This window comes from Pseudochaenichthys georgianus, chromosome 5, assembly GCF_902827115.2.
Source record: "Pseudochaenichthys georgianus chromosome 5, fPseGeo1.2, whole genome shotgun sequence".
In the NCBI taxonomy this organism is placed as follows: domain Eukaryota; kingdom Metazoa; phylum Chordata; class Actinopteri; order Perciformes; family Channichthyidae; genus Pseudochaenichthys; species Pseudochaenichthys georgianus.
The window spans coordinates 20473189-20495287 of record NC_047507.1 but is presented as its reverse complement, the minus strand read 5'-3'; the positions used below and the strand labels follow the sequence as shown (position 1 = coordinate 20495287).

The 22099-nt window shown below is 40.6% G+C and overlaps 2 protein-coding genes and 1 pseudogene across 3 annotated transcripts; 1 reads left to right on the top strand and 2 right to left on the bottom strand.

The window, feature by feature from the left end:
- Positions 1 to 251: 251 nt before the first annotated feature.
- Positions 252 to 4468, top strand: LOC117446165 (amphoterin-induced protein 1-like). 2 transcript variants are annotated; one of them, XM_034082182.1, is made up of 3 exons: positions 252 to 420; positions 769 to 2374; positions 3442 to 4468. In XM_034082182.1, exon 2 carries the CDS (start codon positions 832 to 834, stop codon positions 2350 to 2352), a length of 1521 nt encoding a protein of 506 aa, XP_033938073.1. In that variant the 5' UTR covers positions 252 to 420; positions 769 to 831; the 3' UTR covers positions 2353 to 2374; positions 3442 to 4468. The 2 variants fall into 2 exon arrangements, with proteins under 2 accessions (XP_033938073.1, XP_033938072.1); XM_034082181.1 differs by having other exon boundaries at positions 769 to 4468.
- A 1922-nt stretch (positions 4469 to 6390) lies between these two features.
- On the bottom strand, positions 6391 to 15686 carry LOC117446449 (pepsin A-like). Its single transcript, XM_034082615.2, has 9 exons — positions 12978 to 15686; positions 10149 to 10299; positions 9675 to 9792; positions 9325 to 9443; positions 8730 to 8926; positions 8497 to 8613; positions 8235 to 8379; positions 8044 to 8142; positions 6391 to 7061 (listed from the first exon to the last, which is right to left on the bottom strand). Exons 1-9 carry the CDS (start codon positions 13040 to 13042, stop codon positions 6936 to 6938), a joined length of 1137 nt encoding a protein of 378 aa, XP_033938506.1. The 5' UTR covers positions 13043 to 15686; the 3' UTR covers positions 6391 to 6935.
- A 93-nt stretch (positions 15687 to 15779) lies between these two features.
- LOC117446448 (RNA-binding protein 15 pseudogene) lies at positions 15780 to 20255 on the bottom strand (annotated as a pseudogene).
- Positions 20256 to 22099: the final 1844 nt, after the last annotated feature.

Below are 22099 nucleotides of genomic sequence, written 5' to 3'. Positions count from 1 at the left end.
GGGACCAACAGGCTTCTGCAATCTAAAGCTGAATAAAATTGCCCAGATGTTAACCATAATGCACTGGCAATCAACATGTTAATTAAAGACTTCAAACTATGTTGATAATTTCATGATACTAATGTTGTTATGCCTGTCATCTTAATAGTAATCGTGATACCTCCAACAGAGAGAGAGGGGGTGGAGAGGGAGAGAGACTGTGACACACCCCCTGCTCTGCTGTTTGCTCCCCTCTGATCCACTATCACAGGTTTGCATTTCCTCATCAGTGCAACCGCATTCACGCTTTTCCGGTCCTTCTGTGCGTCCCGGTGATCGCTGCTGCTGCGAGGAAGAGGATGAGACTGTCCTGTTAACGGATCCCCGGACTGTTGAAGCCTGCCCGCCTTTTCTCTCCGGATCTAAGGAAATTGACTAAAGGTAAAGGCACTATAGCGGGCGGGACACCTCTGCCTGCTGGGACAAATGTCACAGATTGTGTTACTGTTGGGGAGGGGAACATGAATAACATAATGTAAATAATCTCTAAGGATGTAAGTGTGTTTTTAATTAACATAACGGCGATATTTATCTTGCTTCTTCATTTATTGCGTTATGACGACATTATTATGCTACCACCTATTGCGCATAACTTTTTGACCAGCTAGTGACCTGCCTGCTGCAGTGCACCCTGGGTGCTTTAGAGCAGCAGATGCTGTGAGCATTAAAGACAATTCATATTTCATTTGGATAATAATTACAATTTTTATCTCATTGTCATCCATACAGCTCCATGACCCTACCCTATGAAGACAGGGACACATCTAGCCTGTTGCAGTTGATCACCTTGATATGATGGGGGGGTCCCTCTGGATTTCCCATGGTGCCACTGAAGCCCTGTTCAATGGAAGGAGCTTCATTGCAGTTCTACCTTTGGCTCTGCTGTTGCCAACAGTGAGAGTCAGTGCACAGATGATGATGATAGGTGGCCCTTTGGACTGCGAGGAGACTTGTGTGTGTGCCAGCAACATCGTCAGCTGCTCCAAGAAGAATCTAACCTATGTGCCAACCCCTCTTCCGAATTATACAGCTGTTCTGGATCTCAGCTTTAACAGCATCACCAGGCTACGTGCTGAATGGACCCCCCACTCACTAAACAGGCTACACAGTCTGATCCTCAGCCACAACAACCTCACGTTCCTTTCCTCTGAGGCCTTTGTGTCTGTGACCAAGCTCCACTACCTGGACCTTTCCTTTAATAGCCTCCGCCAGCTGGACGAGTGCATCTTTGAGCCTCTGGAGCACCTGCAGGTGCTGCTGCTTTACAGCAACTGCATCTCTCAGGTAAATCGCGCAGCCTTCTCTGGCCTCGACAACCTGCAGAGGCTCTACCTGAGCCAGAACAAGATCTCCCGCTTCCCCTTGGAGCTGGTGAAGAATCGCAGTAGGCTGAAAGCTCTTAGACTGCTTGATGTGTCCTCCAACAAAATCAAAGCCCTGCCCCTCTCTGATCTAAAGGCTCTGCCCGCCTGGATCAAGAACAGCCTGTACTTCCACAACAACCCCCTGCCCTGCACCTGTGATTTGCATGACCTGGTGGCACACTGGCACCTCAAGGCGCTCAGCTCTACCATGGACTTTAAGGAGAGCCACACTTGTTTGTTACCAGGCCTACAGAAAGAGAAAATGGCCATACTGGATCTTGACAAGCACTATTTGAACTGCAGTGAGGTCAAGGTTATGGACAAATCCGCCTATCTGGAACAGCGCCTGGTCCTGGACTGTGACAGCAGGGAGAGGGACATGATGAAGAACTGGGTGCTGCCTGGAAACATCTCACTGTCTCCTGCCATGGAGACGCTTGATGATGGCAACCTCCTGATTGGGCCCCTGAAGGCAGAGGACTCTGGGGTCTACACCTGCTATGCCACAAGTGACTCCTTTAATGAGACGCTGTATGTAACTGTAACCGTGTTTAATTCCACTAAAAGTGGTGGGCTTGGGAACCTAAAGACGGCCTACACTACCCTCATAGCATGTCTGGTCAGTTTAGTTATGGTTCTCATCTACCTCTATCTCACACCGTGCCGCTGCGCATGTTGTCCAGGACAAGGCCTGGAGAAAAGCGACAGTTTCCACTCTTCAACTGTGAGCCTCTCTCAGGCACATGAGGAGACGGGGCAAGAAAGAGGGGAAGGCCGAGGCTTCGCCTACAGACATGTGGCCTTCATGCAACCCAAGGACCAGCTAGAGCAGAACGGGAGGTTGAACCCAATAGAGGAAGACGAGGAGTGTCAGGGGGACAGGGAGAGAAGGAGGTCTGACGCAGAGTCTGTCAGCTCAGTGTGCTCAGATACCCCCATGGTGGTGTGAAGTCAGTGGCACAGCCTGGAGGGTAAGGCAGTGATGGCTCGACCCATGTGGCTTCTAAAAAGAGATTAGTATGCACTGTTACAAATTCAAATAAAAAATACATTATCAGAACAATTTCCTGATAAAAACAACATAGAAACAGCCCAAAACATAGTGATAATGCAGAAACATGTGATTTCCTTAAAAGAGGAATTAGTGTGACGTTTTCTGAAAATTATTGTCACTGTTAGATGCTTAGAGGTGCACTGTGTCAAATATGGCTCACATTTAGGTTAAAAACGAACTAATATTATCAACAGAATGTGAAAAGGTTACAGACATTATGTCCAAGTGTTATTGTCTTTCAGAGATAAACCTAATCCTCTCAGAGTTTCGGTTGAATTTTGCTTATTCTTGCCCCGCTGTTAGTAAGTAGTTTACTTTTTTTTTTAACTGATTACATAAATTGTAAGGACCCAGTTGTAGAGGTAAAAAAAACACTACATGTCGCCATGCATTTCATATTGCACCTTTAATATAATGACAATTTCACATTCCTGTTCGGTTATGATGCCTTTACAGAAAATATGGAAAAGATCACATTTATGCAATATTTTCAATTTACATTATTATTATTATGATTTGAGTGGGATTTAATGCTCAGTTAAATATGTGTGTTGGCAGTAACTGAGCTTCTGTTGAAGTTTTTCTTTTTTAATACTGCTTTGTATGCAAGCCTTTTTTAGATACAGCATAATTACAGAATTATAAACCCAGCCTTATTATGATACATTGTATTTTCACTGAAATTCATTTTATCCAGAAATCATTATTTATATATTTAATGTAGGTCGTAGTCTCCATAAAAAGAAACACAAAATAACAAAAGGTTGATTTACTAATTTGCAATAACTTCATTAGCACATAAACATTACCCATGTGGTCTGCAGACATTTTAGTTAAGAGTTGACTACTGCATTTTTCAGTTTGAACTGTTTAAAAAGTGGTTAATCATGTTCAAATGAACTAAATGCCAACTTAGGCTAGACTTAGATACATGACAGGGGATTCGATTTCCATAAATAACCCTCTTTTATCATCACAATGCAGTGAAAACGATATGTTCAGTGTGGGATTCAGACTGCCGACATCCAATGGAGAGTGAGTAGCAGAACGGCCCGAGGGGAACAACTGAGAGCAAGTACCATCCACCGAATGTTTCTGGGCATTAGCCCACAACCCTCAACAAATCAGCAAATGCCAGCCAGCTAGCTAGCAGTCTCATAAACACCATCAGAAATAGCAGCTCAGAGTGCAGCCAACATGCAGGGCGCACAGATGAAATGTAAATATAGAAGTAGCAGTTTTCAAACCCATTTTTATTTCTAAAATACCTTCAAACTGTTGATTTGAACTTGAGCAATGTTAGAAAAATAAACCAGCAAGAGATTCAGTCCATGCAAAAGATGTTTTGACAAACCTAAAGTCACTCTGGCTCTACTGTGATTAAAGAACTCTCACAAAAACACATCTGAAAGTAATATTAATGATATAATAGAATAATTCAGTGAAGCGTTTTAAGCAAAACACAATCCCAGATGACAGATGTAGCAATGTACACTAAACGTACTCTTATATTGGAAGGAACTATTACCTTATGACTGTCACTTCTCGTGGTGCCTTTTCAAGATAAGCTGTGGTGAATAAACACGATATATTAAATGTCTTTGTAGGAATTCTAGCACTGAACACATGACGTTGTGTGTGTGGTTTTGTAGAATTATAATGTAGCTAAACATGAGGAACTTCATTGACTTCTATCTCTCACACATATCACATATCCACTGTATGCTGATGTTGTACACTTCTTATTTTCCCCGTGAAAGTTTTTACCAAAGACTGAGTTACATGCAGAGAATTAATAACCTACGTGTTCAGTGTTTACAGTCAGCACCGTTATATGTATGTTGTTGTTACCAACCGTATTTTCATTGTTTGAATTCAGCCATAAACTGAGATTTTTATATATGCAATCCTGTATAAGGACTTATTGTATTTCATTATTTGCTGCAATATATCCTGTCTGTTAATGTATTGTTTCTGTATTTCATGTACTAAAAGAAAACATGGAAACTAAGCGCGAGTGATGTCTGTTATATTCCTGAAAGGTGAATGTATTCAATCTTTCTAACAAAACTGCAGGCAAGTAACCTTTAAAAGATGAGGTTAAAGGGATAGTTTAGCAGTTTGGTAATCAATATTGGGTAATCTATATGTCAAGACAGTTATTGAGTGTATTTTCCAAATGGTTAGAGTACTCCGCATGTGACAGAACAGATGGCCTGACATGGACGTCTGTTTAAGTTGAGATCAGACCTCGGTTTGCTGGCTCTTGTTTGTGTATCACATGGCACAGCCTACTTGTTCACTTCAGGGTGAAACTTGAGACAGCACAGCTTGCTGGAGCGGAAATCGTTCACACAAGATGGCATATTTTATTGTACCTGTCCCCAAGACTTACTTTCTTCTGGCAACATTCGGTGCTGCCGGCTTTTCAACCTTATTTGGCTTGTCGACCACAGGATCTGCCTGAGCAGAGTGAGCACCCTGGTCTGTACTTTCTCTCCTCTGCCAGACAGGAACAGTCAGCTGGATTTGTAGTTGCCTCCTGATGTTTGTCATATTTAGGTCTCATATTCAAGTTTTAAAACATTATCTTTAAAGGTCCCCTATTGTACTTTTTCCATCAATATATTATAGGTCTCATATATATACAAAACATGTCTCTGAAGTGTTGGCTCGAAATACCAAACGGATCATTGTAGCATCCCATAACCCCCTCTGTTTCAAAAGTGCTGATTCTCTGTCTGTTACTTTAGATGAAAATAAGGAGCCACTCCCCAAGCCCCTCTGAGAGATATTTGGTTAAAAAGACCACAATGGTGCTCTAGGAGGAGATTCAGGTGATACGGTGGGGGGGGTTGATGATTGGCTAATGATTACACAAGCCAAAAAACGTTATGACATCATAAAGTGGCCAAAATCTGATCAGCTCATTTTCAGACAGGTTTTTATATAAATGGATCAGGAGAGAAAGACAGTGAATCATTTTTCCTGAAACTTTCAGAATCTCTTTACACAGAGGGGACACATGTTTATGTATAAAAGACGTAAAAAAGTGGATTTTGCATAATAGGTGACCTTTAAGTTTAGTTGCATCATTAATCATTATGTGAAATGCACTGCATAACATTTTGTCACGCGACAGTGCAGAAAATGTGGGCAGAATCATTTTTTCAGGGTCAATTTTTGTAAAGAAGCTGCTCCATCTTCCTGACAGGCGCTGCAGTGTGAATCCTCACCTGCCGCCGCCTCTCTGCAGGATGAATGATTGACGAGGTCTAAAGGATGTCCACACTGCCTCTTTCAGTAGCTGCTGTCTCATCTTACCCAGAAATACATGCAACACCAGCCAGGTGTGTGAAACTAGGTTAAAACAATTTGAATAATGCAAAGCAGCAATGCAGCATTGAAATCAGACTTTAAAAGTATTTCATTATTGAATATTAAAGAGGATTGCCTGATAAAAGAGTTACTGTAGGAGGTATGACAGGGTTAACGATCTGTGTGTGGATGCATATCTTAAAATGGAAAAACAGCTAAATGACGCCTCCCCGTAAATCACAGACTATAATTAGAACAAATGCAGCAGCCTAAAGAAAGTCTGAGATCACTGAATATCACAGATGGCATGAATGTAAGCCGGCGCCTGTTGACAATGAATGACTGGCAGTGGGTTCTGTGTTAGGGAGAATGCATTCTAAGTAAGATGAGTCACCCTCTCCGCAGGCCCCTCCCAGGAGGATCACATGGATCACATAAATCACATGAATGAGGAAGTGACTGTCCTCTCCGAGTCCTCTGCCATCTAGTGGCCACGAAGCATGTGGGTTGACTGTTCCTGCCTTTGCAGAATATTGCAGGAATTTGAACCCTCCTCTACAATAAAGACATGCTGACTGTAAGATCTGAAAGGTTATGTTTATTAGTGTCATTCACAAATATGACTGCTTTTACACGATAGTTTGTGGTGGTGGACAGTAGCCTAACTACATTTACTCAAGTGCTGTTCTTACTTTACTGCATTGCATTTATTTGATAGCCTTAGTCATTCTGACAATTCAGATTAATAGTACTAAATATAATATTATATATTATCATAGGTTAATACACGACTTTGCAAGCTACTTGGCAGTATGTATAGTAAATAAAGTGAAATATGCTTCTCCTTTACCAGCTGCAACAATAATGAACATATTCATACATCAATCATTATAACTTGTTATAATATATAATATCCTATACGACAGTGTGCAGAACTGAACACAAATTCAGAAGTTTGTACTTGTAACAGAGTATTTCCAAAAATTGGGATCAATAAAGTACTATCTTATCTTCTACTTTTACTTGAGCATAAGTATATCATTTGTTCATTTGCAGAATAGTGAATTGTGATTATAAACATAAAATCAATTTCTAAATATCAGCAGCTGTCTGAAGCCTCTAACAAACAGCTACTATCATTTCAAAGAGGCCCAGTGTTTTCACACAGACTGAGCAAAGCCCACCCTGTTGTTTCCGATGTCAAAGGCGGTGTAGTACTGCCGCATGAACACCTCTCCCAGGATCCAGGTGCCGGCTCCAAACCCTGTGCTGCAGCCGGACGAAGACTGAGGAAAGAGGACATGATTCAACATCATCTTCATCACCTCAAGTATAAATACTGGAACAAACGTAAATCTGTCTAAATACTTAAATTGTACAACTAACTAGTATTGTATACATAAAAGGTTTATATGTTGCAACCAATGCATTTTACGGCATGTACTTTATAGTTAGAACATTGTACAGAAAGGTGTTATTGTCATTTAGCCTACCCTCATTGATGCAAATGGTTACACTAAATACAAATTTAAAAAACTTAATACAAGAAGTTGTATTCGACTGCATTACTTTAGATAGCTGCAACTAGTACATTGGCAACTGAATGTATACAAAAACAACACATATATATATGTGTTTCTTGTGGGTCAGCTATTGCCTGTGTATAAATATATATTCCTAACCAATGTGTTTGCATGTTTAATGTGTCTTTATGTGACTCCCCTCTGTTACACAGCAGGCTGTGAGAAATCCCTTTGGCTGACGTTAAACAGGCTTTGTCTTTGAGCTCAGTCTGTAACACATGAATAAGAAACCCTTCCCTCAACCACTTACTTCTGGAAACAACAACATCCAGAACCATAATCTATTTATCCTTCATGCTGATGGTACAGAATTATGGATTGCCTACAAGGATGTAGCTGCAAGTATAAACTTATGTGATATAGATATTGATTCAGATGCCCTGGAGCTCTTTTTAAAAACATAATGGTTAGAATTTCTCATGTGGGGTTCAGATTAATCCAAAGAGCTAAAAAGACACATGAAGTTATAATGGAGTGGATATGCATTAGATTAAATACTTTTCTGTAAACCTGGCAACCCAAAAGTTGTCCATATTATAAATGAATTATTAACCTCTATAAAGCAAACATTTCTCCTAACAGTGGCTTATATTATGAGTTATTAACTTTCATAAAGCCATAACCTTTAACTATAAATGTTGATGTTTGTATTACAAAGAAGTAATATAGTACTCAAAACACAAACCTGTATTACGTAGGCTGATGGAGGAAGAGCAAAGTTGTAGCCGTTTATGTTGAACATAATTTCTGGCAAGCTATTCGTGTTCCTGCAGTTCACAGAAGCCTAAGAGACAGATTAACAAAATGTTACCTTTTAAAACCCAAAGCCATTCACTTAACATATTTCATATAATGCAAAATGATTACAACACTCACTTCACCAAGCCGATCTGTGGTGGCTCCCAGCCAGCCGTTGATGTTGTTAATGTCTTTGCTTGGGCCGATGATGTAAGCAGTCCCAGAGTCCACTACTGCTTCACAACCTCCAGAGCAGGCCACAGTGTTCCCATTGATGGTGATGCTGCAACACAAAGGAAGTGCCATTAAAAAAAGAAGAAGACCTCTGAACGATGTCAACTGTGAAGTGGCTATATGTTTAAAACACAGCATGGACATTTCAACTTGAAAAGGAAACTACCTTTGTATCTGGATGTTCCAATAGTTAGTGGCTCCGTACAGGGGGATCCAGTTTAGGCTTCCAGAGTAATAGCTGTAATCTGTTCCTCCCAGAAAAAGCATACTGCCTTCTATAGAACTGGAGGAACAGAGATTTGAAAGAAAAAAATTAGCATAGTTAGTCATAAAGCATCCTCTTTCACATGCAAGTTGTTTTACAGCATTATTCCTCTGTGGGTCTCAAACACGCCTCACCTGCTCAGGTACATGGAGAACATATTCTGGGGGATTGTGCCCTGGTTCCACATGTTGTAAAAAATAGGTGTGCCTCCCTCGTGTGACAAGCCAGGGAAGGCCAGACCAAGAATCCCATCCCAGGGAACATAGTCAAGGAAATTCGCCTCTTCGTCAGCGAGGCCAACGATCTGGTGCTCCACGTAGAGGTCGCCTACCTGATTAGGAAGTGCAAATAGTCAAATGTTATAGGACACTGAATTAGGATTATAACCGAAGTACCTGTATATTAATGTAAAAGTTGAAGTACAGGTTGCAATGTAGATTATATATCAATATCACATCCGAGGCATAAGTAACATTACATGGTTATTGGTTAGTACTGAGTGTTCATGATAATTCTACTTATAGTTGGCTCCAGCTGTTCCCTGGGCTTAAGCTAAACATTTTGTAAATCACAGGTTTAAACATAATTTTGTAAATGATGAATCTGGAAAGTAACTAGTAATTTTAGCTTTCAACTAGAGTACGGTATTTCCCTGAAATGTAGTACTTATTACTTTCTACCACTTGTCAACAGTTGGTAAAGGATGCAGTGTGAATGTTAACTCCTCACCTTTACGATATCATATCCTGTGGTTCCTGATGCATATCCGCTGATGTACGATATGCGGAAAGTATTTGTGCCGGCCTTGAAAGTGGAGGATGCCGAGCTACTGAACATTACATGATTTCCTAACAACAGAGAGGCAAAGAGAAACAAATAAAGTGTTGCTTCATCATACACAAAGGCATGAAAGACTTTAGAGATCAGATTTACTGTCAATTCAGAATTACAGCAAGAACTAAGGATGCTACTAACAACACTTTTCTTATCAATAAATCACACTGCCAATCTTTGGGTGGCTGTTTGACATCCAGGATCCTCACTTTGTTAAATGAAGCTGCCACACTCTTCACACTCACCACAGGCGGAGCTGTTGCAGCGTGTGGAGGGAACCCAGAAGTCGGAGGAGCCGGTGTCAAAGAGGACTTTAAAGACCTGAGGAGGGGTCCCGATGCCAATCTCTCCATAGTATGTCATCTTTTCCCAAAATGAGATCATTAAGTCAGTTCATGTGTTTCATGACTGCACAGGGCAGTGTATGCAAGTGTTACAAGATTCAAGAGTCATACTGTAGACAAAGGCGTTATTGTCATATGCCCCATACAGCATCTACAGAAAAGTCATTCACAGGCTCCTTCTAAAGTGCAACATATAACATACTTAAGCGTAAAAACATTGAAAAAGAATAGTGCAAAGACGAAAAGAAATACAATTGTGCAAGAGAATGGTGCAAGAACACAATGGTGCAAGTGAAATGAGTAAACTACATACATGTAAAATAGAGTAAGATGTCAAATTAAGTCTATGTACACAGAATAAAACATGTTACTTACATCAGGGTCAAAGGTCAATGGCACCACAGTCTGCTCGCCCCTTGGGAGAAACTTAGCTGCCGGGTTGTATGGAAACTTCTTCCTGTACTCCTGGAACAGGCCTCTCTCGTCCAGCTGTTGCCGGGCAGACTTCCCTCTCTTCAGGGGAATCCTGAGCGGGAAGATTAACAGTTATCTGGAAACACACTCACCAACACGTCGCGAGGATATGTCAGACCTTATAACTTATCCTAAAAAGGAGTTTCGATCTTGGAGTGATTTAGGGAGGGAGAACAGGAAAATAAACGACCGTGTTTTTGAGAAGGTCAAGAGTTTGTCTCAGAGGAGGCTGGTTATTAACGGTTGGATTTAAATGACCATATTATCAAGAGCACTTTACAGTTTGCTCCACATTCACACAACAAAGACAGCTGTTAGTGCAGGCAGTGGTATCTAAAACATTGAATTGAGTACAATCTGAGGTTCTTGTACTTGACACGTGTTTACATTTAATGCTTCTTCCACAGCAATGCATATCTGAGGTAACTATTGTACAATTTACTGCATTGCATGTTTTTGATTAAATTCAGGGAAGCAAACTCTTTACTTCTCCATTTTTTTCATGATTTCATTTTTTTCTTTATGACATTTTAGCAAATGTAGCTCTTTGCCTTTTTTGTGTTTTATTTTGCTTAAAACATAGTATTTCTACAATGTGGCACTGCTGCTTTTACTTTTTTCCCCACTGCATGCAGGTGCATATGTTACTAATTCAGTTACTAAACCAGCAAATATTACACATTTAATAATATTTCAGTGGTTGATGCTGACAAGTTTTGTTGCACTTTATCAAAAATAATCTTGGTAAAACTGATTTTATTAAAAACATCTGTAACTCTTCAACCTTTTTGAAGAACATATACGGTCATATTTGACTTCAAAAGGACACAAATAATCTACTATTAGAATAAAATCAGGATCAAGATGATGCACTGTGTTCTAGAAAATAAATAAAAAAATGAAAGTCTCAAAATGCAAAGCTTAACCTGATTTCATTATTTTAAAAAAACATTTCAAATATTTGAAAAAATTAAAACAGAATTTAGGCAAATACTGTCAACAAATATATTTTCTTTGTATAATAAGTTGGTGTGTGTTGTTTATCTTACCTGAGAACTCCCTGCGAGACGGCCAAGAAGGCCAGGAACACAAATACAGACTTCATTATTTCTAAATGTTCCCGATGTAGATCTCCCAGGTCTTTATATAGAGGTCAAAACTAGTGTTAACTCCTCCTTTTTACAGTAACACTTCAAACTGATAAGAAACCACTTTACGTCAAATCCATACATTCAGATAAAGGAATGAATGGGAAATGAATGTGTTTTCCGTAATGCCCTATAATCTATTGCCAGGAAAAATACATAATTTATCTTCCTCAGTTCTTTATTCAAAGTTAACTTTAGAAATCAGCATTAAAAATCAACACAGAACTGTTTTGATATGTGTTTGAATACAAATCTCTGTACAATGAATTCCACCCTTTCAATTGTCTGTTTCTGTTAATAATTAATCAAAATTAACTCAATGGTGAAAACAATGTATCGGGCCTCAAACCATAAAACATTTCAAATGAATATACAAATAGTAAATTATATGACATGTTTTGTAATTGTAAAAGAATTACATTGAAAAAGTTAAAGATGAAAACCTGTATATTGTGTAATCCTCACTGATTAACAAAGACCCATAGCTTTATATTGTATTTAATATTCCATTCCCTATACAATTAATGTAAATAAGATCCTACTTTATATTGTGTTAACTTAAAATTGTTTTATTGTCAGAGTTTATAGACGTTCTATCTTCACGGTCTACTGTATATTTTAATGCTGTTTTATTTCTATTTTGAGATGTTTACATTTCAGAATTGTTTATTTCTACTCATGAGCGATAACTTGTTTTGTTTTTCATGCTTCTGCATCGCAAAAAATACCAATTTGGGATCAATAAAGTACATCTTATCTTATCTGATTTGGTCATCTTGTGTCAGCCTGTGTGATAAAACACAGATCAAATGACATTTTAAGGAATGATGTGAAGTCCAGTTCTGAGTTTTAGGGAAATTATATAACCTATTAAACAGAAAAGGTCTTCTCTGTGTCACAATCTGAAGTTGCCACGGACAACATCACGTTCACTTTAGCAAACAATAAGATATGGACAACTAAAATAAATGTTCAGGTGTATTTCAGCACGTTCTCCCAGCAGTAAGATTATAAGAGGTGAGAGAGCGGTGAGGTTTGACCTTTCCCAGACTCCTCTGAATGACTTTCTGTTGACTGTTCTCATCTATTGTGTGTACCTTTAGAAAGAAATGTAAAGTAGAATTGACTACTTTAAAAAGGTCCCTCTGTTTCATAAAATAATGCCCTGTCACATGAAGGGGTGTTCTAAGTATTAATGGCTTTTACAAGATAAAGAGTAAATGCAAACGTTATTGACATTAGTGACATTTGCCATAATAACATTATCACCTGTCAAGCGTAAATCAACTGGATAAGCTTATCGTATTATTTATTTTAAAAAACACTGATAGTGTATTGTTTCTCCCTCTGTGAGTTCAGGGAGTTGCCAACATCTCACCCTGCCCTCTAGAGGAGCAGCAGTCTAAAGACCAGATCAGACCACTCACACTCAATAAATAAAACACAACATCAGAATAGGTTTAGAACAAGAGCTGCTTTTATTTAAGCACAAACAAATGCAATGTAGATTATTCATATAGAATACTAACAATTAATGAATAAGAAAAGTGCACATTTTGAAACAAATGTTAAATATACTCACCAAGGCATGGCTTCTGTGGTCTGATGAAATCCTCGTGACTTCAGATTCATAACAGCGGAGTTCATTCAAAGGGACGAAAAGAAGTTGTCTTTCCTCCAGGCGTGGACAACCTGCAATACTCTTAGTTATGACAGGCACAGAACACAGCATACTGTCAACAATACCAATCATCTCTGGGTCGGCCTCATATTTAGAAGTACATTGCACCGCTGTTTATCGGACAGTACATTTTTTTTATTGGAACACACTTTTTACAGGATAACAAAATATGTTTGATTTGTTTATAATTTTGACTCTAAAACTTAATTATAATTTATATAGATTAAAAAGAAAATAGGTTTATGTTTGTTTTAAACTCTTTTACTGTATTGACAGCTTCCTGTCACATGATCATTTTCGCTTATTATCTGTTGATTATTTTTTTTAGATTATGAGATGGTTGTGGTTCGGTCTCTCAAATGTCAGAAAATGTTAAAACAAAAACATGTTGGCCAGTGTTTCCAAAAGCCAAAGAAGATGTCCTCAGATGACTCAAAAGGTTTTGTTCCAAGTATAACTAAAAAAGATTTAGGGTCAAAGAGGAGTAAAGAAACTAGAAAACATTGCCTTTTAAAAAGCTGAAGAAAGAAATACTTATATCATTTATTTACATATCTGACTTACTGCTAAATGGGATGTCCTCAAATGACGCGCATGGTTTTTTCCTTAAGTAAAGAATATCCAGTTTTCAGTCATAGAGTAAAGAATCCAGAAAATATTCTCATTTAAGAAGCTGGAGGGGAAAATATACTTCCTATTACTTGAAAAATGACATGGACGTCACTAATTGTAAAGTCATATAAGCAAGTCATGCATTAACTGCCCGATTGATCTCGACTCCAGTGCCACATTTACTGTGCCACGCTCATGTGGAATACACCTACCAGTTATGTTACCATCCTAACATATCTAATATAAATAATTACACTTATAGCGATTATTTACATATCTGACTAACCACTACTGACAGCGCATGAATAATACTGCTTTTATAATGTCAGATTAAGCCACCGCCTGTTGAACATCGTAACCAGTGATGACTCAGTTAGGATTATAGATCACTAAAGTTTCTGTTGAGAAAGCTCCAAAATTATGTATTAATACGTTTAAATAAACTAGCTAAGATATCAATCCAAAGAAAGGCACATGGGTAGGATAAAGTAAAAACAGATCTTTTAAGAAATATTCTATGAATCATGTTATATGTCTTCCTGGTTGACTAATGGCAGGTTCCTAATGTTTGGTATGTAACATTTACCTACATGTTGCTTTACAGGAGCTTTCTTGTAGTGATTCAATGGGATAACATGACTCCGTGGGAAACTCAGTTAACTACAGAAACTACCATTTTTGTTTAGCAAACATACATTTTACCAAAAAGTCTGTAATTGAACCTCTTTGGCCTAACCCACCTCCTTTTATCGAAGTCCAGAGCTCAAGTTGTCAAATCATGTCAAAAGGAGCGTTCCATGCTTGTTTAGTTGGGACTCATCACCTCAAACAACTGGCTTTTTTGCTGTGACTTTCTTGAAATTACATTTTGCTATCATTTCCCATGAGCATTTATAAATCGTGACTTTTGCTGGTGCGTTTTTTTACCAACACTAACATTATTTGTAATTTGACAAATGGAAAAGTGTCAGAATAATCAGGAAATAAGTAAGTAGACCTGACTGACGGGATATTTGCTAAAAACTATAACATAACACCTGAAAAATGTGAAAGTGAAAATGTTTTTTGTTTGTTTTACACATGGGATGGACAGCATCAGTTCAGGTAAATCATTTTCTGTATGTTTTTGGTTATAGCTATTAAATAGGGTAGTGTGTGTTGCAGTCGTCTTACACATTGAATACGTACCTGGTTCAGTGGTTTGGGACATCTTGATACTTTACCTGTGGATTAGGAGCAGCCAGAGGACAGGGAGACTCGAACCCTCCACAGGAAACCATGACTCTGCGGTGGCGGGGTGTGGACACTTGTCACTCGTCGTCTTTGTTGGCGATGAAGCAGCGATGAGCAGCAACAGCACCGTCTTGATGATAAACATCCTGACTCAATGACAGCAGGATACTCTTCACTTTGCTTTCATATGCAGTTAAAAGAGTGTGTAAATCACATCAATATCTCAATTTAAGATTAGGATTCCCTGCACAGGCAATCTGTTCTCTTCTGTCGTGTTTCCTCTCCATTTTAAAAGGCCAATAAAGCGGATGCTGCGTCACTGTCTCGACCTTTCCTCCGCCTCGGGATGAGACACATTTTGAAGTCTGGCCCTAGCACAGAGATCTTCTTCAAAACTCCAATGCAAGAACAACAAGCAACTACACAAATGAACTCTGCTCCTCTCTCGAGCGGCTGCAGGCGCCGAAACGACCCTCTGGATGCTGGAGCCAGGTGAGAGAGAAGGCCGGGGGCCGTGGTGCTTCCTCTGGGGGGGGGGGGGGCTGGCAGACGCACCACCAGCTGATTCTGGCCAAACGTGGACAGATGATTCTCAGCCACACCTCGGGACACAGTGACTCTAAATTTGCCTTTGCTGAGGGACTGCCAAAAGTATTCTAGTTTGGGCAAATTTCAATTTGAATCACGCTCCTCACAAATGATGATCAACCAAATGAAACACAGAACCTCCCATTGATTCTCACACTTCCTCTCCTTTCTGCAGGGAAGGCTCCTGCTGTCAAAGTGATAAAGCCTTCAGAGTTTGAAAGACAATTCCAAGAACAGAAAAGGTCACAAAAGTTGTCTTCCGAGGCACTCGTGTTTCCCACGTAAGAGCAAATTTATTGAGACAAAATCTATCGAGTGCATGTCGCACTGTGACAGTTAGGTATACTTCTTAGGCCCATGAGCACTGATGTTCTCCATTTCTCTCTCCAGATATCCTGAGTATACAGCACAAATCATTTCTTTTCTCCTTTTGAAACAGTATTTATATCAAAGCATAAAAAACAATCATTCAAAGTCCTTTCCGAGGAAGGCGTGGAAGGCCGTGAGATCAGCCTCATTCATTCAGAAGTCCTTTGATAGCGGAGCAATGATTTATACTTTGAGACTCCTGATCAGTCATTCGAAATGTGAAGGGCATACATAGAGCGCTTCATTTATAGGTTACATTAATCTTTTTAAACAGTACATGCTTTGCTGGGGTAGTATATGTAATTAGTTGATAATAAAAAAGTGACAAATGTATTAACCAATGACTGTTTAACCAAATTAAAGGGTGGCAATTACAGTACAATATAAAAAGGGTGGACACAAACACAACCCTGTCTAATCTGCCACTCAAAGAACCCATGTACAAGCTGGCCACATGGGGGGTGTGGAGACTCCACAATAATAATATTTAGAGCTGAAATGATCAGTTAATTGCATTTAAACTACATTATGATATATTTGACGGTTCATAGGAACATCAAAGCTACCTGAAGATCATCACTGTGATTATATGGATTCTTTCCCCCACTCTGCTGATGTTTTATTGACCGAATAATTGTTGAATTAAATCATAAAACAAACCAGTAAATGAATAAAAACTTAAAATAATTCATTTCAGCTCTAAATATTAACATAAAAACAGTTCAAAAACCTTGAGGTCAGAAATAAAGACAGAGCTAACATTTGAACTCGCTTTATGAAGCCAGTACTTTGCATTTGAACTGTTTAGCTACACTATGATGTAAAGGTGTCCACCACTACATACTTACAAAACATAAGCATGAACCTAAACCTTGTAATGACACATTCACCTCCAGATGTGGCTTCAATGTCTACTGAAGTTTAATGTGATCTATTATACTTGAATCCTTAATGTTTAACAGTTGGAAGCTTAAAGCAGGAGGGGCCAAATGTGACAGAAATAGAAAAGCTGTTATAAATGAAAATGTGAATCAAATGTTTACTTTGTCAGAAAGAAAATACAGATGCACATCTGGAATCTGCCTATGAATCCGTAAGCTTTAGAGCAAGTAGATATATATCTTAGATCTTCTGTACATGACTTTGATCTCATCCTTTCATAGACTGGCTGTACAAACATTAGAGCACTACAAACATGTTGACACTGGCTAAATCTATGCCGAGTACACATCAAATGAAAGCACTATTCTTTGTTTTGAATCTTAAATTATCTTTTGTTATAGGCAGGCATTGTGTGTAAGAATATAAAGGACGTGTGTTTCTCTTTAAATGATATAAGGCAACACATAGTATTGATTCACTGAACTGGAGCTTGCTCTGAATGACTTGAAGCAAAGTACCTTTCAAGTCAAACACATCTGAAAACTAAATAGCAGAAAGCAGTGTGTCACCGGAGTAATCATCACATTTATCAAAATGTATTCAATACCATGTGACTTTGATTTTCATAAAACTTCAACAAGTAAACTGATCCCTATCATTTCCTCTTCTTTCATTATTATTTCTACCTGTTTTTACAACCCACAATTGAACAGTTCATGAGAGTGAAAAGGAACATTTAGACATTTTGTTTTCAGGACGCTCCTCTGATAATGACCATCACCATGTAATCGTCCTCTGATTTGGCAAAGGCTAGAGCAGAGGCATCCACGAACTGCTTTGAGAACTCACATGGGGGGAAAGCGTGAAGAACTCCTGCGTGGTCCTTGTCACGGCCCCCCCCCACAGGGAGGCTGATGATGCCGGCCGCCTCCTTCTGCTTCAGGTAGGACACCAGGTTCTTCAGGGGTCTCTCCGCGCTGCTGGCGTCCTGAGTCGCTCCCTCCTCAGACTTCCCGGGCACGGCCATGAGGATGGCGTATCCGCTGGAGCCGGCGGCCTTGATGCGGCGAGACACTTCATCCAGTTTGGGCTGGTCGAGGCGCAGGCGCTGGCTGATCTTCAGCTGGGACGCTGCACTCCCTGCAGAGCCCGGCAGCAGCAGGCTGGACGCCACCGCCATGTCCCCCTCCAGCAGGTGCAGGGATGTGGGGAAGCTGCTGTTCTTCAGCAGGAGGACGCCCTGCCAGACCTGACTCAGCTTCTGTCCTGCAGCTGGGGGCTTAGACTGCTGACCAGATTTGGAGGAAGGATGTTCCTCCTTCCTCGCTGTGTCGCTGGCTTTGAGTTTGCGGTCCTTCTCGGAGCCCGGGGCTGCTGGGCTCAGGGTTTTTCTTCTCTTGTCTCCAAAGGCAGTGTTCTGGCGATCTCGGACAGGGGACGTTCTGCCAGAGCGAGACAGGCGTTCAGGATCACTGGCGCGCCCCCCGTCCCGGCTGTTTCCTCCGGGGCTGCGCTCTAATGACTTGCCATGGCGGCGCAGACCAAAGTTACTGTTGTCAGGTGACTGATCCAGTCGGCGTTTGCGGCTAAGATCTCTGCCTTGTAGCTCCCGCTCACGCTCTATTGACCAGGGCTCATGGGGACGCCTGTCCATGCGACCAATGGGGTCAAAGCCTGCTCCCCGCATCCTGTCGGGCACACCCATGCCCGGCCATTCAGCGCTGGTGAACAAGTCCCTGTCTCTGAATCGACCAGGAAGTGGAGGAGACCTCTCCCTCACCCTCACGGGGTCTGACAGGCGGTGGGCAAAGGGCTCAGGAACAAAGTCATAGTGTGGCAGTGGGAGGGGGAGCTGCATATACTGCTGCTGCTGGTAGCGGTGCTCTGTGTCTGCGAAATCCACCCTGAGTCTCCTGTCAGGACCCCCGAGAGGGAAGCCCCTCATGTGAGTACATGCAGCCTGAGCAGCATCCAAACTTTCATACTGGATGTAAGCCCACACCTCCCCCTTCCTGTAGTCTATAGTTCTGATGGTGCCAAAGCGGTCAAACTCCTTGGCTAGTGCAGCAAGTGAAACCCAGGGTCCAAGGCCCCCCACCCAAAGCCTGGTCGTGGGTGTGGGTTTACCATAGCCTATCTTTATTGGGTTGTGGCCCACCACTTTCCCTGACATTGCTACTTTGGCACGGTGAGCCATGTCCAGATTCTCAAACTTCATGAACCCATAGGTGTTGCACTGGTCTCTCACTGCCCGCTTTATGTCCACCTCTGTGATCACCCCGAACCTGTCAAACGCCCTCCTCAGGTCGCTCTCTGTCACACTGACGTCCAGATTACCCAGAAACAAAGTCCTGTTGGCCCTCTGGTCATCCTCAGGGGTCATCAGGTCCTCCTCACGGAAAACAGCACATTCAGGGATAAACGGGGGTCTATTCCTGGCATCATATACGGAAAAGTCTCTCTCCCTTTCCAGCTCTCTTATGTGAGGTGGAGGAGGAGGAGGGGGAGGAGGAGGAGGAGGGGGGAGACGGCCCAGAGCCAGCTGCTGTAATCGGTAGTCTCTGTACCCCATGCCAGTGGGGGACAGGGGCCTCTGAGAGTGGAGATGTCTATGTCCTGGAGGGAAATTGTCTTTAGAAACAGGGGAGCGGCTCCGGAGTCTGTTGGTGTAAACTGTCTCTATCTTCAGAGGCCGGTCATACAGCACCAGCTTGCCGCGGGCGTGTTTAGCCGACCTGGCGTCATCCGGCCTCCTGAAGTTTACATATGCCACCCGGTTCTCGTTTTCTCGACTGATTTTAACACTCACGTCTCCAAACCTCTTAAACTCGTGAAACAGCCCGTCTTCTATCTCTTCGTCGTTCAGCTGGTTGCCCAGTTCACTTATTTTGAGAGTCTTGTACTCATTTTCTGGGGTAGACGGAGGCCGCAGGTCGCTGCGTGAACCGGACCTGGATGTTTCCGCCTCGATGTCAGCGCCTCCATACGGCTTGTTCGCAGGAACTACTCCGTAGTCGTAGCCGCTGCCGGTCCGACTGGATGGATTGTGTCCGTCTGAATCCCTCATGTCTCTTTTCTCACCGTGTAAGCTCCTCCTAGATGAAGCTCCGCTTTGAGATGAGCCGTTGTTGCTGCCAGCCGTCGACAGGGCTGCGGGCTTCTTGCTTCCTCCTCGGTCTCTGCAGTCATCTGGCGCCCGGGAGCGTTTCTTCACCGGAGACCGCTCTTTCCCCTTCATTTCCGAAAGCCGATGTCTGCCGTCTTCACACAACAATCTGTTAAACTCTAAGCCACTAAATTAGAGCTGAACTCTCTTAACTTTAACGCGGTTTTCCACAACACTCAGGCGAGCGACACAACCGCCATGTTGGACTACTACTTGCACTACTGTACAGGAAGTCCCGCCTTACACGTCACTAGAAGAATGTGATTGGCTGAGCGGGCTGTCGGTCATGTGCTCAGGGTGCGGCCCTGCTGTGGGGTCAGAGTACACGATAAACTCATCTGAACATGTCAGAAAGATAATTATTGTGAAAAGAGGAGAACACGGAAATCTGTGTTTCACATAAATATAATCTGAGTCTTGAATAAATTATACTAACCCATTTGTGCCCAAATACTATGTTGTTCTGATTGGTCTAAATCTGTTATAGCCTACTTTTTGTATTGTGTAACATCAGCTTGCAAGTTTAAGATCATCACGATATGCCCAAATACTTAATGTTGTATGCTGAGGAACTCCCTTTTGAAAAAGCCTAGAGAACATTTCCAAAACAAACCAAAACATATTTTCAACTTCTCAATTATACAAAAAAACAGTATACATTTATTTAGCTTTCATAACCACAACACAACATAGTTAGAATTGTATACAATAGTATAGCAAAGCATTTGTACAGTCTGCATGGTGACCTTGATGTAAGGACACCGACAGTGTATTGAGTAATACTTGGTAGAAAAAACTTCACTTCATTTACAGTGGAGGAGGGGCGCTGCTGGGATGAACCAGCTGTTTGCATTTACAAGCTGTAAAATAAAAATAAAAATGTAATGTAAATGTAAAATAAATGCATATACAGTATACTGTATAGTGTGTCTGAGCTGGATAGAATAAGATAGATGATACAAAAAGTGCTATGGAGCTGATCTTTCTACAATTTTTCAGTAATCACTGTACTTTATCTGCAGTATTTATCCGCAACGCTGAGCATATGTGTGAATTCACTTGTGCAATAATCACACACGTAATCTATATTGCACAATTTAAAATACAGAAACAAATCTCATGCTATTTTTTTGTTTGTTTAACATATCCTTAATTTAGATAATTGATCTGTATGTGTTAACCACCATCAGTGTACCTCTTCTGTTGATGCATGGATATTACTTTATATTCTGTCTTATTTGTTATTAATTGTTTTGCTAGGTCACCATTGAAAAAGAGATTTATCTCAATTGAGTCTGGTTGAATAAAGTGTATACCACATGTACACCAGCAGGAGGCAGAGAAGCTCCTCCTAACAACCAGGTTTGGTTTCGTTTATCTGTGAAACACAAAGGAAAAACACTTACTATCTGGACTGGCTACAGACTTCAGTTTCCTGATTATTGAATGAAATTCTCCTCGGGGGTGAGAGGCAGTGGAGTAAAACAGTTAACTTAGAAACATGCAGAGCGTCTGTATGTCCAGTCTGCACCCTGGATGTAAACATGTCCCATCATTACCATGAAGAAACCACTAATGAAACCTAAATTGCAAGATTAAAAAACAAACCAAACCTGCTCAGTTTAACTTTAACTATTTTGTCTAAACAAGTTATTATTTTAACATTGATACATTGTATTGCGCTGTTGATGTTCTGCTTCTCTATATTGTATGAAATAATTAAGATCATTACTCAATACCATTGAGTCACATATTGAACAACCCCTCAGATCAATTAAATTAGTTTAAGAGTTGACGTTGAGTTTCTTTAGGTTCAAGAAAATGTATTAAAAAAAGATCATTTAGATCATGTTACTGTAAAAGTATGATCCAATCCAATCCAACTTTATTTCTATAGCACATTTAAAAACAGCAGAGTTGACCAAAGTGTTGTACATCAATTGATATATATATATATATATATATATATATATATATGAAAACAGATAGGACATAAAACACAGGACAATAAATCTATACTAAAAGCCTTATAGACTGAAAACTCTAATACGTGACCCCAATTTAAAAGCACAGACTGACATGTCTTATAGGTGGTCTGCAAACACACGGGAGAATAACTGGGTCTTCAAATGGGATTTAGAAACAAGCAAAGTGTGAACAAATCTGATCAGAG